The 18,528-nt window shown below is 41.2% G+C and overlaps 1 protein-coding gene across 1 annotated transcript; it reads left to right on the top strand.

Annotated features, from left to right (window-relative positions):
• The first annotated feature begins 10,045 nt into the window (after nucleotides 1-10,045).
• Nucleotides 10,046-18,058, top strand: ENY2 (ENY2 transcription and export complex 2 subunit). The gene is made up of 5 exons (XM_078879546.1): nucleotides 10,046-10,143; nucleotides 10,903-10,986; nucleotides 11,373-11,443; nucleotides 13,932-14,006; nucleotides 14,604-18,058. The coding sequence occupies exons 1-5, from the start codon at nucleotides 10,136-10,138 to the stop codon at nucleotides 14,678-14,680; spliced, it is 315 nt and encodes a 104-aa protein (XP_078735672.1). The 5' UTR covers nucleotides 10,046-10,135; the 3' UTR covers nucleotides 14,681-18,058.
• Nucleotides 18,059-18,528: the final 470 nt, after the last annotated feature.

The following is an 18,528-nucleotide window of genomic DNA, read 5'->3' as shown; positions in this document are numbered from 1 at the left end:
GTGCAACGTAATTCGTGGAATAATCGAGCCGATAATTGATCGTGTAATAGATTACTTCAATAATCGGATATCTCAGCTCCAGAATGCATTTGCAAATTAATTATTATTATGTGTGCATCTCGCTCATTACCACGAGGATATTGGTTTGGATATATGGCCAAGAAAGTTTTCTTTATATGTGTAAGGAAACTAATGTGCATGGAGAAAACCCCACGCTTATGAAGGAAGAGCACTCAAACCCTGCACAGGTAGGTAAGCAAACCTGTCCTGCCTCTTATAAGCAGCAACAAGGCTCAGCAACATGTGGTTCTGGAGCCGCATGCGGTGACCCTTTAAGGACTGCAGTGGAGTTCTTGACATTTTGACAAAAAAATGGCTCTTCTTGTTATGTTGGTTGCCGACTCCTGACCATGGAAGTCCAGTTCACCATGGAAGTCCAGTTTACCGTGGAAGTTCAGTTTAGCATGGGAGTCCAGTTTACCATGGAATTCCAGTTCACCATGGAAGTCCAGTTTACCGTGGAAGTTCAGTTTAGCATGGGAGTCCAGTTTACCATGGAATTCCAGTTCACCATGGAAGTCCAGTTTACCGTGGAAGTTCAGTTTAGCATGGGAGTCCAGTTTACCATGGAAGTCCAGTTCACCATGGAAGTCCAGTTTACCATGGAAGTCCAGTTTACCATCGGAGTCCAGTTTACCATGAGAGTCCAGTTTACCATGGAAGTCCAGTTTACCATGGAAGTCCAGTTTACCATGGGCAATTGTTGGCAACCTGCAGCTTCAGAGCCGCATGCGGCTCATTCAAAGACCGTTTCGTCATGTTATTTATTAAGGCCCATCGTCTCGTGCTTTTGCGGGCCTTGAAATAGTTTTTTTACTGAATTCGAAAAACAAGGCACTTCTCTGTACTTCGGTTGTGACACGCAGCTAGGTTTCTGCGACATGAACCCATTGTGATCCGCAAACCCTGCCTTCAATACCCCCTCTCCACTGGCACATCTGAGCCGAGCCAGCACAAGACATCATAATCTGGCACAGGGCCAAGCAGGGCCAGGGGAGTGGCTAGTGACACGAGCATTGGGTGTGACGTCAGTCGTTACAACTGAAAAACGTTATCGCTGCCATGCTGTCAATTGTATTTTTTTTGTAAATCACTGATTTAAGGGTAATAACTATCAATTGAAAGCTTCACGATTTTTTTTATTTTGTAAGGATTTGTCTTACTAAATGAGCCACGATCAGAACAATATAATTATAGTTTGCAAAATTGGTGATTGCTATCGTGGACCCTCCATCATACAATCTATCTACGGGACAGAAATACGTCGTTTCGCAATCACGTGGTCACTTTATTTATATCGCGACCTGATTTGAGTCGCCTCAACCCCACACTTACGTCGCTGACAGCATCGTCCGTCCTGTCTCGTTATCCGTCGCCTCTAAGCCTATGCCTCCACCGCCTACTACCCTGTAAATCACTTGGATTTAGGTCGTTTCGATATTCATCGTCGCAACTTTCAGGAACGCATCCCCGACATAAACCGTGGTGCTGCTGCATTGCCATATCATGACAAGCCGAGTTTTCTCCAACCGTTCACTCTATGCACAGTACATTTATCCTACTCATAGCTTCAATAATCCTTCAACAATCCATACTCCCTCTGCCACGTGCACATAATATAATGAATGCTACTAAGCTTCCTAAAAACAAATTGCATTTCGGAGTTTACTGAAGAAAAATACCAACGTCTTCGAAGCTTGCTTGCCAGGCACTACTAATTAGAATACTTTTTTTTTAGAATCGGTGAGCTTTTGAATTTCCATTCCTCGTTGAATTTTCGACAGCAGGATCTGCTCCCATGTACCACGTGTGTCAAATTGTTCTGACATGCGGACCACTTTAGCCAAAACATGTCTCCTTGGAGGGCAGGGTGCATATTCAATAATAACCAACTGTAATTCATTTTGAAGTGCAGTATGTATTTATACGTGAATACCTGGTTATTTCGATGCAAAATGTAATGTTTTTTTACAGACATATTCACAGATGAAATCCATGCTTCCTAAATTTCAACTTGGGTGGAGCGATGGGAGCAGTGGTTGTCTCGCTGCGCTACAAACCTGATGACCTGAGTTTGAATCCCAGCCAAGGCTGTCATCAGCCGCCGGTGATATCTGCACCTAGTCTTGTGTCCACCAATTCAGCAACCTGCAATGAACCGGCCAGCATGGTGAAGTATGGTCATACAACCCTACAACCGACATGACATGTAGAGGCCTTCATCCCAGAGAAGCATTGTTTTATATTTATCTTGGTATAAATTTGGAATAAAAATACACATTACAAAATTGACCAGTCCACCAGTGTGTTTCAGTAAGGTGTGTGGAATATGGAATAAGTTAACCCAGGTCTGACAATGCCCCACAGAGACTGTGTTTAGCATTTGACACAATTGCATGTATACTGACAGGCATTTGCAAGATCCATGATGGTAAGTTTGCAAGAGACCAGTTTTTCTAGGGGTTTTGTGCAATCTTTTGAAATTATCGGGCTTTCAAAAATCCAGGCAACAACAACAAAAAAATAATACACGAAGCCATAATGTTGCAAATAATGGAATTTCATGTTCATATTAATGTGATGTCCGCATATAATGGGTGTGTGCGGTGTATTTGGAGAATTATAGAAGGACGCGTAATGTAAAAATAAATAACGCTTCAAAAGTGTGTTGCTTCTGCGGCCCTCTCCCCCTCCCACCACTGTCTGTCATTTGAAAATGTATTTTATAAGTACAATTATTTATTCATTGTTTTTTTTTTGCGGGGAAATTTCCGTTAAAATTGATAAACGCTCGCCGATCCCAGCTCCGTTGAATTAATTTCACACTCGAGTGGCTGCTGAAATTAGGAAGCTTTAAAAAAATCTACTCAGAAACAATGTTTATTACAATTCAGGAATGTGCGATAGAGTCCTTTAAAAATAATCAAATAAAGAGTGCTTCCGAAAATATTATTTTTTCAATCCGCTAAAAGGATAACGAACAACCACAATCAGAGACCATTGCTGCCTAACATTAACATTTGCAATGGGTCATACACGTACAAAGATCTGACGGTGTTTGAAAGTGTCACAGGGAAATTAACTCAGCAAGCAGCGAAAGTATGAGTAGAATAATTCTTGACAAAATGCCATTCTACTGCTGTATAAAAAAAAAAATCTATGAATCTGCAGTAAAAATGCATCGTATTTGTGTCCTTTTATTTTCACTCTGCCTGATGAGAATGTCTCTTTTTGTACTGCTCCATGGCCGATAAAGGAAATATGTTGCTACGCATATATGACTAAATATATAACGGAGCACATATTTCTATTGACATCATATATGCAATTTCACACTGCTTAGCTTGATACATAGCATTTAAACAGCCGGCTTCTTTATTTATTTATTACTATTATTAGCCGTTTTTTTACCTGCACATTTAAGAATTATTCATAAAGAATTGCACAAGTGAAAATAATAATAGTAATATATTTATTAAATATTATATAAATCTATATACAGCAAGCAGTATTACTTATGGGATCAGAATCTAAATTAAAATTTAAAAAATGCAAACTTTCACATTTAGGGACCTATTTAAATGTAATAAAAATGTCAATCTCATAATGCAAATGTGGAAAATAATCCAACTTGCACACATTCTCTTCAGTGGGTTCTGGATATTTTATTTGTGACATTTATTATTAGTCTGTAACGTACTGGTTTTTTTATCGATTTTTTACCATCGCCATTATCATCGGCCATGATCAATCAACTGCTGGATGAGGGTTCTCTCGCAAGCGACCGCTACCTCCTAGCATCCTACGATGCAACAATCCACCCACCGAATCCTCACGCAAAATTGATGTAGATTTGTTTTTTCATTATGTAATTTCTTAAAAAGGGAATTAAAATGTGCGCTGCATTGATTAATTAGAGCGAGCAACATTCGTTGTGCTGTAGCAAATCACTTTTTTCTTTTCCTGCAAGAGACCACACAACAACCATTGACTGCTACCAAATGTTTCTGCTCACAATATTAATGTCTTATTTTAACAAAAGTAAAGTATCCTGCCCGGCAGTCCGAGTTCGATTAATAGCAAACACCAGCAGCAAGTGATGTATGAGCCGGTTGTGGGGTCTCCACCTGCCCCCCCCCCTGGCTACTGACCGGCGTGGTGAAGTATGGTCAAAGAAGATGTTGTGAAAGGACACTTACCCAGCAGTGGTCCGACAAAGGGCTGTCAATTACTATAAGTGTTCTTGTAATTTTAATGCAGCCTTGTCATCTTAACATAACATATAGAATCTTCAAAGATGCTGACATTGTTAAGGCAAAATTGAATATGGTAATTGGGCTGGGTTTTTTTTCTTCTGTAAGTGAAGTTGGAAGGCTGTTTGATGGGTTGAGATATAAAATGTTGAATAGCTATGAAATGTGCATCCATACACTAATGTATTATGACATTGCATATATATTGTACCGAAGGTTTTTTTTGTAATAAAATTAACTGACAGTTAAAAATGCATAACGAACTTTATTACACTTATATTGCTGTTAGAAAGTTATTGTTCTTCTTCCTACGAAAACTGAGAAATGAATCACATCTACAAACGATTTCACTTTATAACCCTAAAAATCCACACGATAACTTTCCACAGCAAGATCGGGTGGTGGGGAAATAATATTACGTCGAAGAAGGTCGTGCACGTTTGTGGCTTTATCGAACGCTTTTTTCCGATGCATTCGATCTAGCAAACCAACAAGATGACGTCACGCGAGATGACGTCATCGCCTTGGCCAGCAATGCAAAATCCTTTTAGCGCTGTTTTTTTTTTTAAATCGGCGAGTTTTCGTGGCTTAAGTCCCGAAAAAAACCCACAACGTGACAATTAAATTCTGTTCATATTTAGATTATCTTTATGAGAGTTACCCCCCAACCCCCGTCTCCATTACAGATGGACAGACGGACGAACGCGGCTAATGCATTAACGCTTTCGACCTTGGTTGGAAAGCGTTAACAAAAAAGGAGAGAAGAAAATGGGAGTAAAAAATTAAACAAAAAATAAAAAGAAACGGGGAAGCAGAATAGTTTGCAAAAAAATACATTTTCGACAGTTTCTTCACATTAATCATCTATCAAAAAAAAGCATAGCAAAAAGATAAAACAGGAACAACCGTGGAGCTATGCTATTAATATGTAAATTTTTCTCATGAATAATAACAGAGGCTCATAAATATTGATGGCGTCCTTTGGAAACAGACATGTCACAATAACCTCTCATAAGATTTATATACACGTCAAATAATAACACTGTATATTGTAACAAAAATGCATTCACCCACAAATATATAACTGCGTTCGGGGGGGAAAAAAATGCATTAGAGAACATCAGCATACATACACCATGTTTGTATGTGTGTGTACCCCGTGGATTGGAGTAATAATATCTCGAGGTCCATTCCTTTCTCTTATAATGACATTTTCTTCTTCAGAATCCATTGCATTTTTAATCGCTTTCAATGCATTTTTAATTACCGTTGGCTAATGCTAGTAAAAGGTTGGTATTCAATAGTTAATTACCTGTAAATAGACTTGATCTCAGGTCCATGTGTGTCAAGTACGTGGCTTTGCCTGTCACGTCCAGACATTAGTAATTACTTGCATTGTAATCAAATGGCTAGTACGTTAACAACAACAAAATAGCCGTTCATCAAAATGCTTTCCCTCCTCGCCACCATCACCACCGTGGCTCCACTTTTAATGTCGTGTGGCAAGATGATTCTGGGCCAGGGTTAACGTCAGTGCCGAGTGATATCTGAGGCGGTTTTGGCCCGTCATCATCCTCCTACACGCATGATCAAGCGTGGTTGAAGTCACAGAAGCCTCATGACCTACATGGCCTTGGGAGGGCCCTCATCCAGCAGTGGACTGACACAATGGCTGGACATGGTGGTGATGATGATGTGGCGGAGCAGATGTTGAAGTTTCATCGGGAAGAAGTTGGGCCGCATCACCCGGCATGTACCGAACCACAATTATCATAACCAATGCTCCTGGTGCCCTTTGCAATTATAGCGGAATGTGAGAGTAAGAGAGGGGTCAACATAATAAAGCACGACTTTCTAGGACAATTAGCGAGGCAAATTAAAATATTTGGTGGGCAATGAATAATTCAATAACTTACACACGAACTGGAAGCCTATATTTGTACAAAGCTGCCAGTCATGAAAAGCTTTAAAACGATACGTTAACTTGCGAACACACAATAGCGAAGCTAACAAAACTGTGAAGTGTATTTTTTATTCTTCCAATTAGAGAATTGTACGATGGGAAAGAGATTTCTATTACCCCAAATAAGATGCGGCACGGTGTTGTGAACCTCACACGGCAGCCCCACAGCTTGAAGACTTTCCCGACGACAGACCACGACCATTCTTGCCCGTCAGGACACAATTAATGACCCAGCAGAGGGGGGAGGGCACGCTGTTGTCTGCAACAGGAACACCACGGGTTTTTTTTTAAAGAAAGCAGAATCTTCCATTCGCAAAAAAAAGGAGAAAACTACGTAAATGACGGCTGATTGGAGGCAAAACTGGACAGCTATCGGATGAGATGTCTGGTTGGCATGATGTCTGACGTTTCTCTCTAAGTGCTGGGAACTTGCTCAGGAACGGAACTGAATTTCTCAAGTGCTTCCCTACACGTGAAGCGGAACTGAATTCCCAACACCTGTTCTTCACCTGAGGACAGCCCTGTTCTTCACCTGAGGACGGCTGCTTGCGTTGTGGCCGAAACGTCGTGAGAATTGTATTTTATTATGTTTTATTTTTGTTATTTTATAATTTCCCTTCTACGTGACTTTACCGAAAGAACCAAGAAGATGAACACGTGGTACAACCTAAATCGTAATTTCCTGAAGAATCTGTCGGCACGTTGGACCAAGTACCACCTGCAGATGTCTACTCTTCGGATGACCACTTAGTGTTTTACTCCAGTACACAGACACTGTTGAGATCACCAAGTATAAACATGTGAATGTAGATGAATGTGGACATGTTCATGTTTAAGATAATATTGTTTTAATTGTTTTTTTAAAGCATGTATATGTTGTAATGTGTGATACTTTGTATTCTGGGCGGGCTCCCTTGAAAAGGAAAGAGAGAGAGAGAGAGCTGCATAACTCAACGATGAGCTTTGCTTGGAGAAACATACATTTCTGAACCGAATCGACTCTTAATTTCGGTACCAAATGAAGTCGACTCAAACCCCACGATTGGTTCCAAAACTTTGAATCGAAATTACGCAATTGTGTTTAAAAAAATCTAATTAATATAAATTGCAGTTGAACGGATGTTTTAAATAAAACAATGTTTAATAATTGTAATATACTGGTAGGAACCTCCTGGTTACACCAGCCCACAGGGGATTATTGTGTCCGTCCGTCCGTCGTGCATCCAAAAATGGGAGGAGTGGGGCTGGGTGGGGAGGGGCTGGTCACCCCGTGGTGCCCTTATAAAACTCAACGTTTAACCTACTCACGCCGGCTTGTGCCCGCCCTCACAGTCGGGCATATGAGCGGAATACACCACGCCGCCGTTGACCCTGGCCATTGACCGAGCAACCCAACGTTCCTACCAGCTCCCTCCACAGGAATGTGTTTTATTTAACAGTCATTACGTGAACGTGACTCTCTCGAAGTCGGGTCACCGGGTCTCCGAGATCACTACGCTGATCACCGCACCACTCCTCGAATCGTGCGATATAGTCCGCTATTTTACTTTTCTATTTACGTTGTTTCACTATAACGTCGCCAACGTGTTGTAAAATGCGAGCATCGTGTCGATGACTCGTGAGCGATATTTTAAATGTGATTGTGATATTTTCATTAAAACCATATGATAGAAACTTACGTGTTCACAATGTGTCTGTACTCTATAACCTAATTGAGTGTTCGGACTAATTAATCACATTCTTTTTTTGGATAATAATAACAATCATTAAGCAAAGCACATACCGCGTGTTCATCAACTGCTACACGACAGCTGTGCCACGCCGTGTGGGCGACGAGCGTTGTTTGGCCATACTTCACCACAAGGCCGTAGCCATGGAGTCAACATTGGGGGGGACCAAATCTTCCAGGCGGTCTGGGGGTCCCACCCCCCCAGAAAAAAAAAATCGAAATTTGAAAACGAATTTCCTGCATAAAATATTAAAAAATTCACAAACACATAGGATGGAGTTTTTATTTATTTTTTTACAATGTCTAATAGTGTATTGCATTACATTGCTCTGTTTTTTTTCTTTTTTCGTTTCATTGTATGTAATGGCAGAGATTATGGATTCATAAAGTACAACCATAACTACAATCATATGAACAGAAATCTATTTTATAGCAATATATTGGGGGGGACATTTTGAGCATATTTGAATATTGGGGGGGGGGGGATGTGTCAATATATATTCTAATTACGGCCATGCTTCACCACGATGGCCATGTCCTGTTTCGTAACCCAGACGGAGGTCTCAGTTCAAGTGCACAGACATCGCTCACGGATTGCAGTTGCACGGATTATTACCTACCCCCATCTAGTGGAAAGGCGGACGCAATTGCGTTCTGTGTTTGCCTTTGGGGGATGTCACACAATACAAGTCCCGGTATATTTGTGTGTAGCCTACATTAAAGTGCAAGCATTAGCTCTGATCGATCCACTGCTGGATGAAGGCCTCCCCCAGTTCTTTACCAGTTCTCAGGGTGCTGCAGTGTAACTAACAGTCCGCCCAGCGTCCGCGCACGGGTTGAATTAATCGCCCCATCTCTGGGACATATTCTATTCCTTCGCTGCCACGAGGTCATTATTATTGAGCCGATAGGTCATCATTTCTTCTGGGAGGTGTTCTGCCCAAGCGTGTGGATGGTGTCCTGACTAAAAATAAATAGTCATCTCCTATTTGCTAATAACATGATGATGTTAACGGTTGCAAAATTATTCGCGGAAATTACTGCAGAACCTTCCATCATCTGGACTCACCGTATGTGCAACACGTTTCCAAAACAAAACTAAACTTTGATTTAAATGTTTCGTGACTGCAGGGATTCATATTCTTGGTTCTTTCGGTAAAGTCACGTAGAAGGGAAATATAAAACAATACAAATTCTCACGACGTTTCGATGGCAACACAAGCAATCATCACCTGATGATGATTGCTTGTGTCAAAAATCGTCCAAAATCGCGTGACGTCATTTATGGACGGCCCCTTAAGTGCAGTGCTCTGTAGTTATGTTCAGCTTTAAGCTCGCCGGAGTTGCAAACAGCATAATTTGGAAGCGTAAAGTTGACCTAACCTCTTGTTAGACGTGGCACAGAAGGAAACGAAGCCAGGAAATGCAGTGCGATGTAGCGTTGAATTCATTGTATGGTTAACTCTCGACAAAGATGGGGAAATTGGCGTTAAAAAAACAGAAATAGTCGCTCCAATGAAATGCAGCAATACATGAATATTCATGAGGGGGGCGGGGCCGCATGTGGAGTGACGTGACGTCACATACACACAGACGTTGTTTCTAGATTTGAAGCTTTCGTGACTGCAAGGCTTTATACTCTGAGGTTCTTTCGGTAAAGTCAAGTTACACCTGATGACGGAGGCTTGTGTTGCTTCCGAAACGTCGTGATTTAATTTAGTTATTTTCATTTATTATTATTTTATTCTATTATTATTTTTTTACCTACGTGACTGAACCTAAGAGTACAGACGTTGTTGGCACGTCACATTAGGTGACGCTTTTATTTCTTTATAATAGTGGAAAAGTGCAAGCAAATTGTGCCTAAACAAATGTACGTTTCCGCTCCACCTTTCTGCTTGTGTAATGACGTCATCCGTTCATAATTATTAATGAGAAGGGATGGGGGGGTGTCCATTTTGAGGGCGGCACCCGCTAATGAATATTAATTAGGGAGGGATGACGTCACGAACGTTAATGACGTTCCTGGGGTGATTGTCGTGTCCGTATTGGCCGCCCGATACAATTCGGGCGCACGTGAAACGCGTTTCACAATTGAAGCCCGCGCCCTCCTCGGCCACCGTTCCCGTCATGGCCGAGTAAGTGTTTCTGTTACCGGCGGCAACGGCGTTATTAAACATTACCACTTTCTCTTATGCGCGCTCGTCTCTGATTATTAATCTCTCACTTCGGTGTCCTTTGTTAACAAGTTTGGTACGCGTTTATTGCGAGCTGAAAAGCTGTTTTGATTTAGTCGATCGCAGGACGCGGGGTGGGGGGGGGGTGTTCACAATGCCGAGGTGCTGTGGAGCATGGCCGTGCTAGTCGAGGCGCAGAGTCTGGTTGAAATCAATATTTTTTGTAACAATCGTAGTGATACAATCTTCACATCTAACTATTAAAACGCATACAATGTGAACGTCGTAAGCTTGCTGCTGCTGCTACTTTTGCGACAATCCGTCACTCTTACCTGCAGTTTAACGTTTCAATGCTGGTGCACTATGGATGGACTTCTCCTGCCACACTAACGTAGGGTTGTGAGGTTTTTGCCTCGGATAATTCATCTCTGGGGTCATAACACGAGTAGCATCGCGATGAGTCAAAAGTGGTCGTGCCGTGGATCAATCGGTCCCTGCCATGAGAACGAGGAATTGCCATCAACTGGGTTGAGGCAAACCACTGTACACGATTGAGCAGAGCGACTGAAATTGTTGAGTCGGGAAGATTGTAAGAGAAGACAACCCTCATTACAGAATATACAAATGGTCTGCTGTGTTTTACAGAATGTGTACATTAATGTTAATGAGGTGTGTGTTACGCAAATCCTAATTGCATGCAACTGTTATGCGTGTCGACAGTTTCTCAGATCGCAAGTTGGGCAAAGATGCCCAGATGAGGGCAGCCATTAATCAAAAGCTCATAGAGACTGGAGAAAGGGAACGGTAAGATCAGCAGAAACTTGGGAAAGAGTAAACATGCAACTCCACAATTATTGCCTTTCTCACACGACTTGTGGTAGAAGGGCCTCCGCTAGACGGAGCTCAACACGAGTCCTTCGATAGGATATTTGGCATAATCTTCCATGGTTTGCCAGACATTTTGGAATAGTGGGAGTACCCACATTTTATCCCTACCACCACGTCACCTGCCTATCGACTGTTGTGTACCCAATATTTTACCTACCCTCCTGGGAGATTTAATCAAACCAGCGATTCCTGGGTTGCCAATCCAGTGTGGTAACCATTACACCACAGTGGCATCCTTAAGAAATAAATGATTTGATTTTAATACATTCAATTATTTGCATTGTTTGTGTGTGTGTGGGCAGTTTGAAGGAGCTTCTGAAAACGAGGCTGATGGAGTGTGGCTGGAAAGATCAGTTGCGGGCTCACTGCAAAGGTTTGCACGTAATTTTGTACATGTACAGCCCTATATCAATTCACTCCAGGTCAAAGGTGTTATTTTAAAATATTTCACCATGATGGTCAGTCTGGATTGAGGAGCATTGAAGTAATATGTGCTTTGAAAATCAGCACGCGATAGGAGGGTTAAAAAAAATTCATCCTACTGCTTACATCGGTGGGTTTGGCAAGTGCATGACCAAACTTTAACCACGTCTAGGTAATTTTTACAGCTGTTCTAAGTGCTATAGAGCCACTATTCACATGTATCTGATCACATCACATACATATAAGCAGTATCTTTATAGATTACAGGAATGACAGTCCAACATTTTAAGAAATTACTTTCCTTGAAAAAAGTAAACACGGAATTATGTAATATATGGCAAAGATGGTCATACTTGCTCACCGTATGAACCCCATTCCCAAATACATTGGTACCTCGGCATACGTCGTTAATTCGTTCCAGAAGTATGGCCTTATACCAAAAATGACGTATACCAAACGAATTTTTCCCACAAGAAATAAAGGGAAAGGAAATAATCCGTTCCAGAGTATAAGAAATGATATTTTTATAGCATATTATACATTAATGGGGTTGTATAAAATAATTTAGACACTAATTACTAAAATGCATACATAAATTAAAATAAATTGAAATAAAAAATAAAATTTAACATCACTTTACCTTGCTGAGAGGAGTTGATAGCCTACAAGGATGGTGGTGAGGAAGGGGAGGAGTCGTGAACGGGGTCTACGCGGCGGGTACGCGGTGACTCATCCCGACCCATACAAGTTCTAGCAAGCGCGTCGTATCCCAAACAAGACGTGGTATCCCAAGACATTTTTCTCTCGTCAAAACACGACGTATACCAAATTCGACGTATTCCAAAGCGGTCGTATACCGAGGTATGACTGTATTAATATGGCCATGAGCCATGAACGACACCCGGTGGTCACGCGGCTGGTTCACTCGTGCTGCTCGACGGGAGCGCACCAGGATGACTCTCTCCTGGTCCCGCTTGCCAGGGGAGAGTTCCCTGGGTAACTCACACTTCCGACAATGTTTCTTGTTACAAATAACGAGTTGTTAAAATTTAACTGTTTCTCAATCGAGCCGTACTTGATCTGTTTAACACGTAGGCTTTCGCGACCGATATTATTCATAATATAGGTCTTTGCTGCTGCTCTATTTAAGACCGGGAGCAACAGGAGAGCTTCACCATTCTTGCCCGATGAAGCTGATTGTAATTACCAGCGAAACGTCGTACTACTCAAATTTTAAAATGTCTGTTGATTTTCTCTTCAACACACCGGTGGGCTAAATAAGTTAATTATTTTGTCCTTTGAAAAACGTGACACATTTTTACTGTTTGGCCTTGTCGGGTGGTGGAGGGTTACTACACATTTATATATTACGCGATCTGACCCAAAAACCTATTTTACGCACTTGATCTATCTGGGAGCTGCAGTTTGGCCACGCATCCCCTTGTACAGATTTACATGAAATCAGGGATTGCCACTGTTTTAATACTTAAGAATGCTTGCTTTGTTGTTAGTGTAATATGGCCTTCATTAAAAGCTCACATTTCCCAAGTCGAATCATATTTTAAGACACACCACTAAAGGGCAGCATTATTGTGTTCTTTTAACACTAAAACCTTTACGATGTGTGCCGTATTAATTTAAATTAATCCTAACTTTTCATGGCTCTAGTGTGATATTAAAGTCGATAAAAATAGGTTACGAGTAATGTGTTGAGTAAAACGATAAAAATCGTTAGTGAACAAAAAAACTACAACAGCTATGCAAAATCTAGTTAACAAAGATATTAGCTCCAAAAAGATGTGATACTTACAAAAAAGGTGATTTCTAAGAAAATTTAAAGCCTCTTAAGGATGCAGTGCACAAGTGGCTGCATGAAACAAAACATGTCAGGCAAAATATACTAAAAGTCTCCCCGTTCTTCTGAAAGAACACGTCCGACTGTTTTGTAAAGTATCTTGAGATGCAGTGGTGTTGAAATTCTATTAAAAAAAAATCCAATTTGTACTGTAACAATACAAGCCCTGTAAATATGCGATATAAAAGTGGCCAAGCTAAACAAGACATTTTAGACAAACTCTGCTTTTTTGATGCCACTTTAACATGACCGTACATCTCTCCATGTACATGTACAGCCATTTTGTCCATCCATTGCTGGATGAGGACCTACCCATATTGTGATGGTCATGTGGATTGTTTGACCATACCTCATGCTGGCCAGTGCAGCTTGGCAAAGCCACTGGCGATAGCCATGACCAGGGGTCAAACACAGGGACTCAATATGCAGTGCGTTAACCACTGCACTAATACTCCACACACGTGTTTTTACATCGGCTTAAATGTATACAGGGAATAGTTTTTTTGAACCAATAAACATTCTTCAACGGTGCCTCAGTATTGTTATGAAAATGATTGCCTACCTTTTTTTGTAACCTTTACAGATGTCATTCGAGACAAGGGACTTGAACATGTGACAGTGGAGGACTTAATTTCAGAAATCACACCAAAAGGCCGAGGTTTGTGCTAAATCTGCATTCTGGTGGTGCAGTACAATGTCGTATACCTGACTCACTGGGGGCTGAGGGTCGCCTAATGTGAGCATGTGTAGAAAATTAGGGATGCTGGACATATTTAAAAGCGCAGACTGCTGTAAACATTGGAAAATGCTTTAGTGTGCTTTAGAATTGAGCAAATGTACGAGAGGTTAAGAACACAGTGTGTGTGTGAAAAGGTGATGTTTGCACACTGACATGAGGCTGTGAATAATAAGATAGCAATGGTCACATCAGACCACACTTAGGATTCTTAAAATTCAGTGTAAATGCCAAATTTTCCAAAATGCCAAATTTTCCAAAAGCCAAACTAAAGCAAATTATTGACGATCTTAAGCAGAGGGAAAACATACTTCAAGCTATCTTGCATGGTTAGCATGTGATGTTTTGTATTAATTTCTCCTTCGTTTTTTACCCTTCTAATTGTGGAGCTTTTCAGTCATGTAAATGATCATTCCATTAAACACAGACTTGTCAAATATGATTTTTATACGTTGCAGATGTGTACGTTAATTACAATGTTCGTAACGTGAACGTGTTTTTTTCCGTTGATTTACCTAGCGTTGGTGCCAGACAATGTCAAGAAGGAGCTGCTGCAGAGGATTCGTGCTTTCTTGGCGCAAAATACTAACTTTTAGAGTTCTGCCAACAATTCCGTACCACAACATGTTGATTAGAGCGTTGCCTCACATAATGTATTGCTCATGCCACCATTCCCTTGTGCAGTTCGCACCCCATGTGTCCATGTGACGTTTTTACGTAGTCGTTTTTTGTAAGCAATAAAAGTACCATTAACAAAGCCAAAATGGATGTAAAATGTTCATGATTTTCACGAGCTCGTGCTCAATGCACTCCAACTTTGTGTTTTAAGCTTCATAATTTGGTTGTGGTATTTAATTTGTTCTTAAAGATTTGTAGCAGCAGTTAAGATCATTTTCACGCGAATTAACAGTTTGAGTCTAATGTTTAATAATTATATGTCATGCAGGTAAACGCAGGACATTTAAGGCTTTTCTGTATAATCTGTGCATTGGTCTCATCAAAACAATCTCCAGTGCTGCTCTGATGATTCCAAGATTGAAAGCCTTCCTGTGATGGTGCTTTACAATCATCGGTATCACTGAAATAGGTGACGAAATCCAAAGGTTCAAGCAGTGAACTGAAGAGTCTGTAAATATATTCATCTCTGCTAAAATGCATGTTCTGGAACTAAGTAGTCTGTTGGATTTCAACATTTCCAGTTATATGTGGTTTGTGTTGGTGCAATTAGGGAAAGGGAGGCTGGGCAGGCAGATCACCTATGTCGGTTCTTCAAACAATAAATTCTGACCGGCTGTAACAAGTTTGGCATATTCTTGGTTCTTTCGGTAAAGTCACGTAGAATGGAAAAAATAAAACAAAATAATTCTCACGACGTTTCGGCCACAACGCAAGCAGCCGTCCTAAGGTGGAGAACAGGTCTGTCGAGAAGACAGAGTTATTTTATTATGTTTTATTATTTTTTTATTTCCATTCTACGTGACTTTATTGAAAGAACCAAGAAGATGAATACCTGCAGTCACGAAAGCTTTAAATCGAAAGTTTGGCATATGCTGGTGGGTCACGTGACTTCATATGTCACGTATACTTATGTCACGTCATAACTTGTACATTTGGTCACTCTGTACCTCTTGTCTCCGGGTCTTTTATCTGTCTTTTGGTTGTCTTGCGTTCATCTCCAGCTCAATAATATTCACTGCTTGTCTGCAGTTCTCCCATCTCTATCTCTTGTTAATCTTTCTTTCATCTCTCTTATCTGTTTCACTTTTGTGTCATGCGAGTCATCTTTCAGTGGGTCATTGCTCGCCATGCCACTCTCCCAATACCTATTTTTTTCCACCGTACAATCAAGGTTCGCCAGAACTATTTCGAAACCAGCGCGGCACAGCTGAGAAGGTGACAGGTTGCGTTTCCACTGCAGAAGTCGAGCCGTGCCATTGCCGTCAAACGCAATGAGCGAAACGTGTCCTTCCAGTGTACCAACTGACTGATGTCGTGTGCAAATGAACGGCATCATCCCCACCCCTGCCCTTGCTTTGGCTCCGAGCTAGAATCGGATGTCTTCTGAGGTCAGCGTGTTGTGGTTTGATTTCAGCCTGACACCGAAAATCAATTAGAAAGTCACCTGTACCTCGAGGGCCCCATGCCTGCTTGGCTCGGATGTGCCACTGAAAAGGGTTAAAGAGCCTTTGTGAACCACCTCTGGTCTGGCCATCCAGTTGAAGAACCATGACCTATGTGATTCGTGAATTGATTATTGTAGGCAATGAGGAAGTCTGTTTCTAATCTATGTTCAGTTTTGTGCGTGCTATTTTAAGTGTGGCTTTTGTACAAATTATATGGTTTCAATGATGACAAAAATAATTGTTCAACGTTCCAAGCAGGAACCTCCTGGACATCTTAAGAAGAACCCATGAGGTTTTCCAAAATAGAAACAATTTCCAATTGGTGAATTAGTGAAGTGGTTGGATGGATGACCATGCATACAACCGATATGAAACATGCAAAAAATAGGTGTTCTAGGCCATTACGAAACTCTGCTCACTTGATCATGCCCCCCTCCCTTCAATCGGAACTGATCAGCGTGGCGAAGTATGGTCAATTACTCCCCACGCCTCGCATTGCATGGGGAGGCCCCCTCATCCAGCATTGGTTTGACAAAAGGGCTACATATACACATTAATACCGCGACTACAGGTGTGCATTGTACTTGTTTGTGCTTGTCTTTAAATATTCACCATCAAATGTGAAAGTTTTAACGTCTGAAAAATTGCAGCTTACATGGAGATCGACATTTTATTAGTATGGTTCACTTCATATTGTGTTTGCAGATCTAATTTTTTTAATGCATCTCCAAAACAATGGTATGCCAGTGTTTAGGTCACGCGTCTGGTGAATGACCTTCTTTGCATGACACATTTTCTATTGCATTCATTAAGACTCTTCTTATTGTGATAAATTCTCGCAGCACAAACATTTTTTTAAAAATCCATCATAAGATACTGTGCAGCTTTTCGCGGTTTTGCACATTATCTCTCCGTTGCTTTTTGCGTTGTGCCATTTGGGTGGTGTTCGGCACGATGTCCGGACATTTCGACCCACCTAAGTTCCATTCCCGAGTTCAGTTCCTGAAGAATTGCCGAGCACGTGGTGCGAAACGTTGTACATCGTGCTAAACAACACCGATACTTTATTTCCGAGAGGATCTTTGGAACACAATCTTGAATTGGTTGTGTTGATGTTTTTATGTTTTGCGATTGTACACAAACATCCACAGGCTATGTATTTAAAAAAAATGGGTACGTTAGAAAAAAAGTTCCACATTTATTTTAAAACTTAATTTCCACAGGCTACATTCTCATTTTCACAATAATTTTCTTTATTTATCCTGGGCAAATCCGATGAGCTATTAAGCTATTTCACATATGTCCAATTTGGGCGGGTTCAGAACGTTGCAACAGCAAACAATACAACAAAGTATAGGAAAACTAAGCAAATCACTAAAATGTTCTAATAAAAAAACTGAAAATTTTACCAAGTAAAGCGAACTGAGCGATTAGTTATTTTACAGAAGCCACCTGGCCACAAATTATAGCTCTACGAAGTGGCTTATCTTGTGGAAATTTATATCAGCAGCTAAATAGTATGAATTGCTATTTTCGTCTTGCATTTCTCAAAATTGGTTGTCCGTATTCAAACAAGCATTGGGATGAAAATGGATAACGCTGCCAAAGTAACGTATACACATGAAATAGTTCACCGAAATATAAAAAGAACATGCATGTGGGTGCACGTGCGTATCTTTACAAGCCGGTAAATTGTACTGTATATGTATGCTGTTTTAAGTTTGTAAGTCGATGCATAGGTGTCATTTTTCAATTTAACATTTTAGCAACGTTACTTTGAAGGTGAACTGGTGGATGTGGAAGCATTTGTGCCTTGACTGCTTTTGTTGTGATAATAAATATTTTTCAAAAGACTACGTGGACATGACCCGCTTATAATTTTATATGCGTTAAAATATATCAAGCAAATTTGAGTTTTCCATAATCGAAGGTTTCTTTTTGGTTACTTCGCGTAAATATGAATGTGTCGTTAAACCCACCAGGAGGGAGCTGGTAGGAACGTTGGGTTGCTCGGTCAATGGCCAGGGTCAACGGCGGCGTGGTGTATTCCGCAAATATGCCCGACTGTGAGGGCGGGCACAAGCCGGCGTGAGTAGGTTAAACGTTGAGTTTTATAAGGGCACCACGGGGTGACCAGCCCCTCCCCACCCAGCCCCACCACTCCCACCCCCCACCCAGCCCCACCCTCCTCACCCAGCCCCTCCCCATCCTCCCCTCTCCACCCAGCCCCACCCCTCCCATTTTTGATGCACGACGGACGGACACAATAATCCCCTGTGGGCTGGTGTAACCAGGTTCCTACCAGTAAGAAAACGTGGCAA

The sequence above is a fragment of the Lampetra fluviatilis genome, chromosome 54 (genome assembly GCF_964198595.1).
Source record: "Lampetra fluviatilis chromosome 54, kcLamFluv1.1, whole genome shotgun sequence".
Taxonomy (NCBI): Eukaryota; Metazoa; Chordata; class Hyperoartia; order Petromyzontiformes; family Petromyzontidae; genus Lampetra; species Lampetra fluviatilis.
This window is presented reverse-complemented; position numbering and strand designations above follow the sequence as displayed.

Excerpts from the sequence above, each read along its gene's own strand:
- ENY2 (XM_078879546.1), top strand. Across the intron at positions 11,444-13,931 it reads GTTGCGGGCTCACTGCAAAG|ATGTCATTCGAGACAAGGGA; the intron begins GTTTGCACGTAA and ends TAACCTTTACAG. Across the intron at positions 14,007-14,603 it reads AATCACACCAAAAGGCCGAG|CGTTGGTGCCAGACAATGTC; the intron begins GTTTGTGCTAAA and ends TGATTTACCTAG.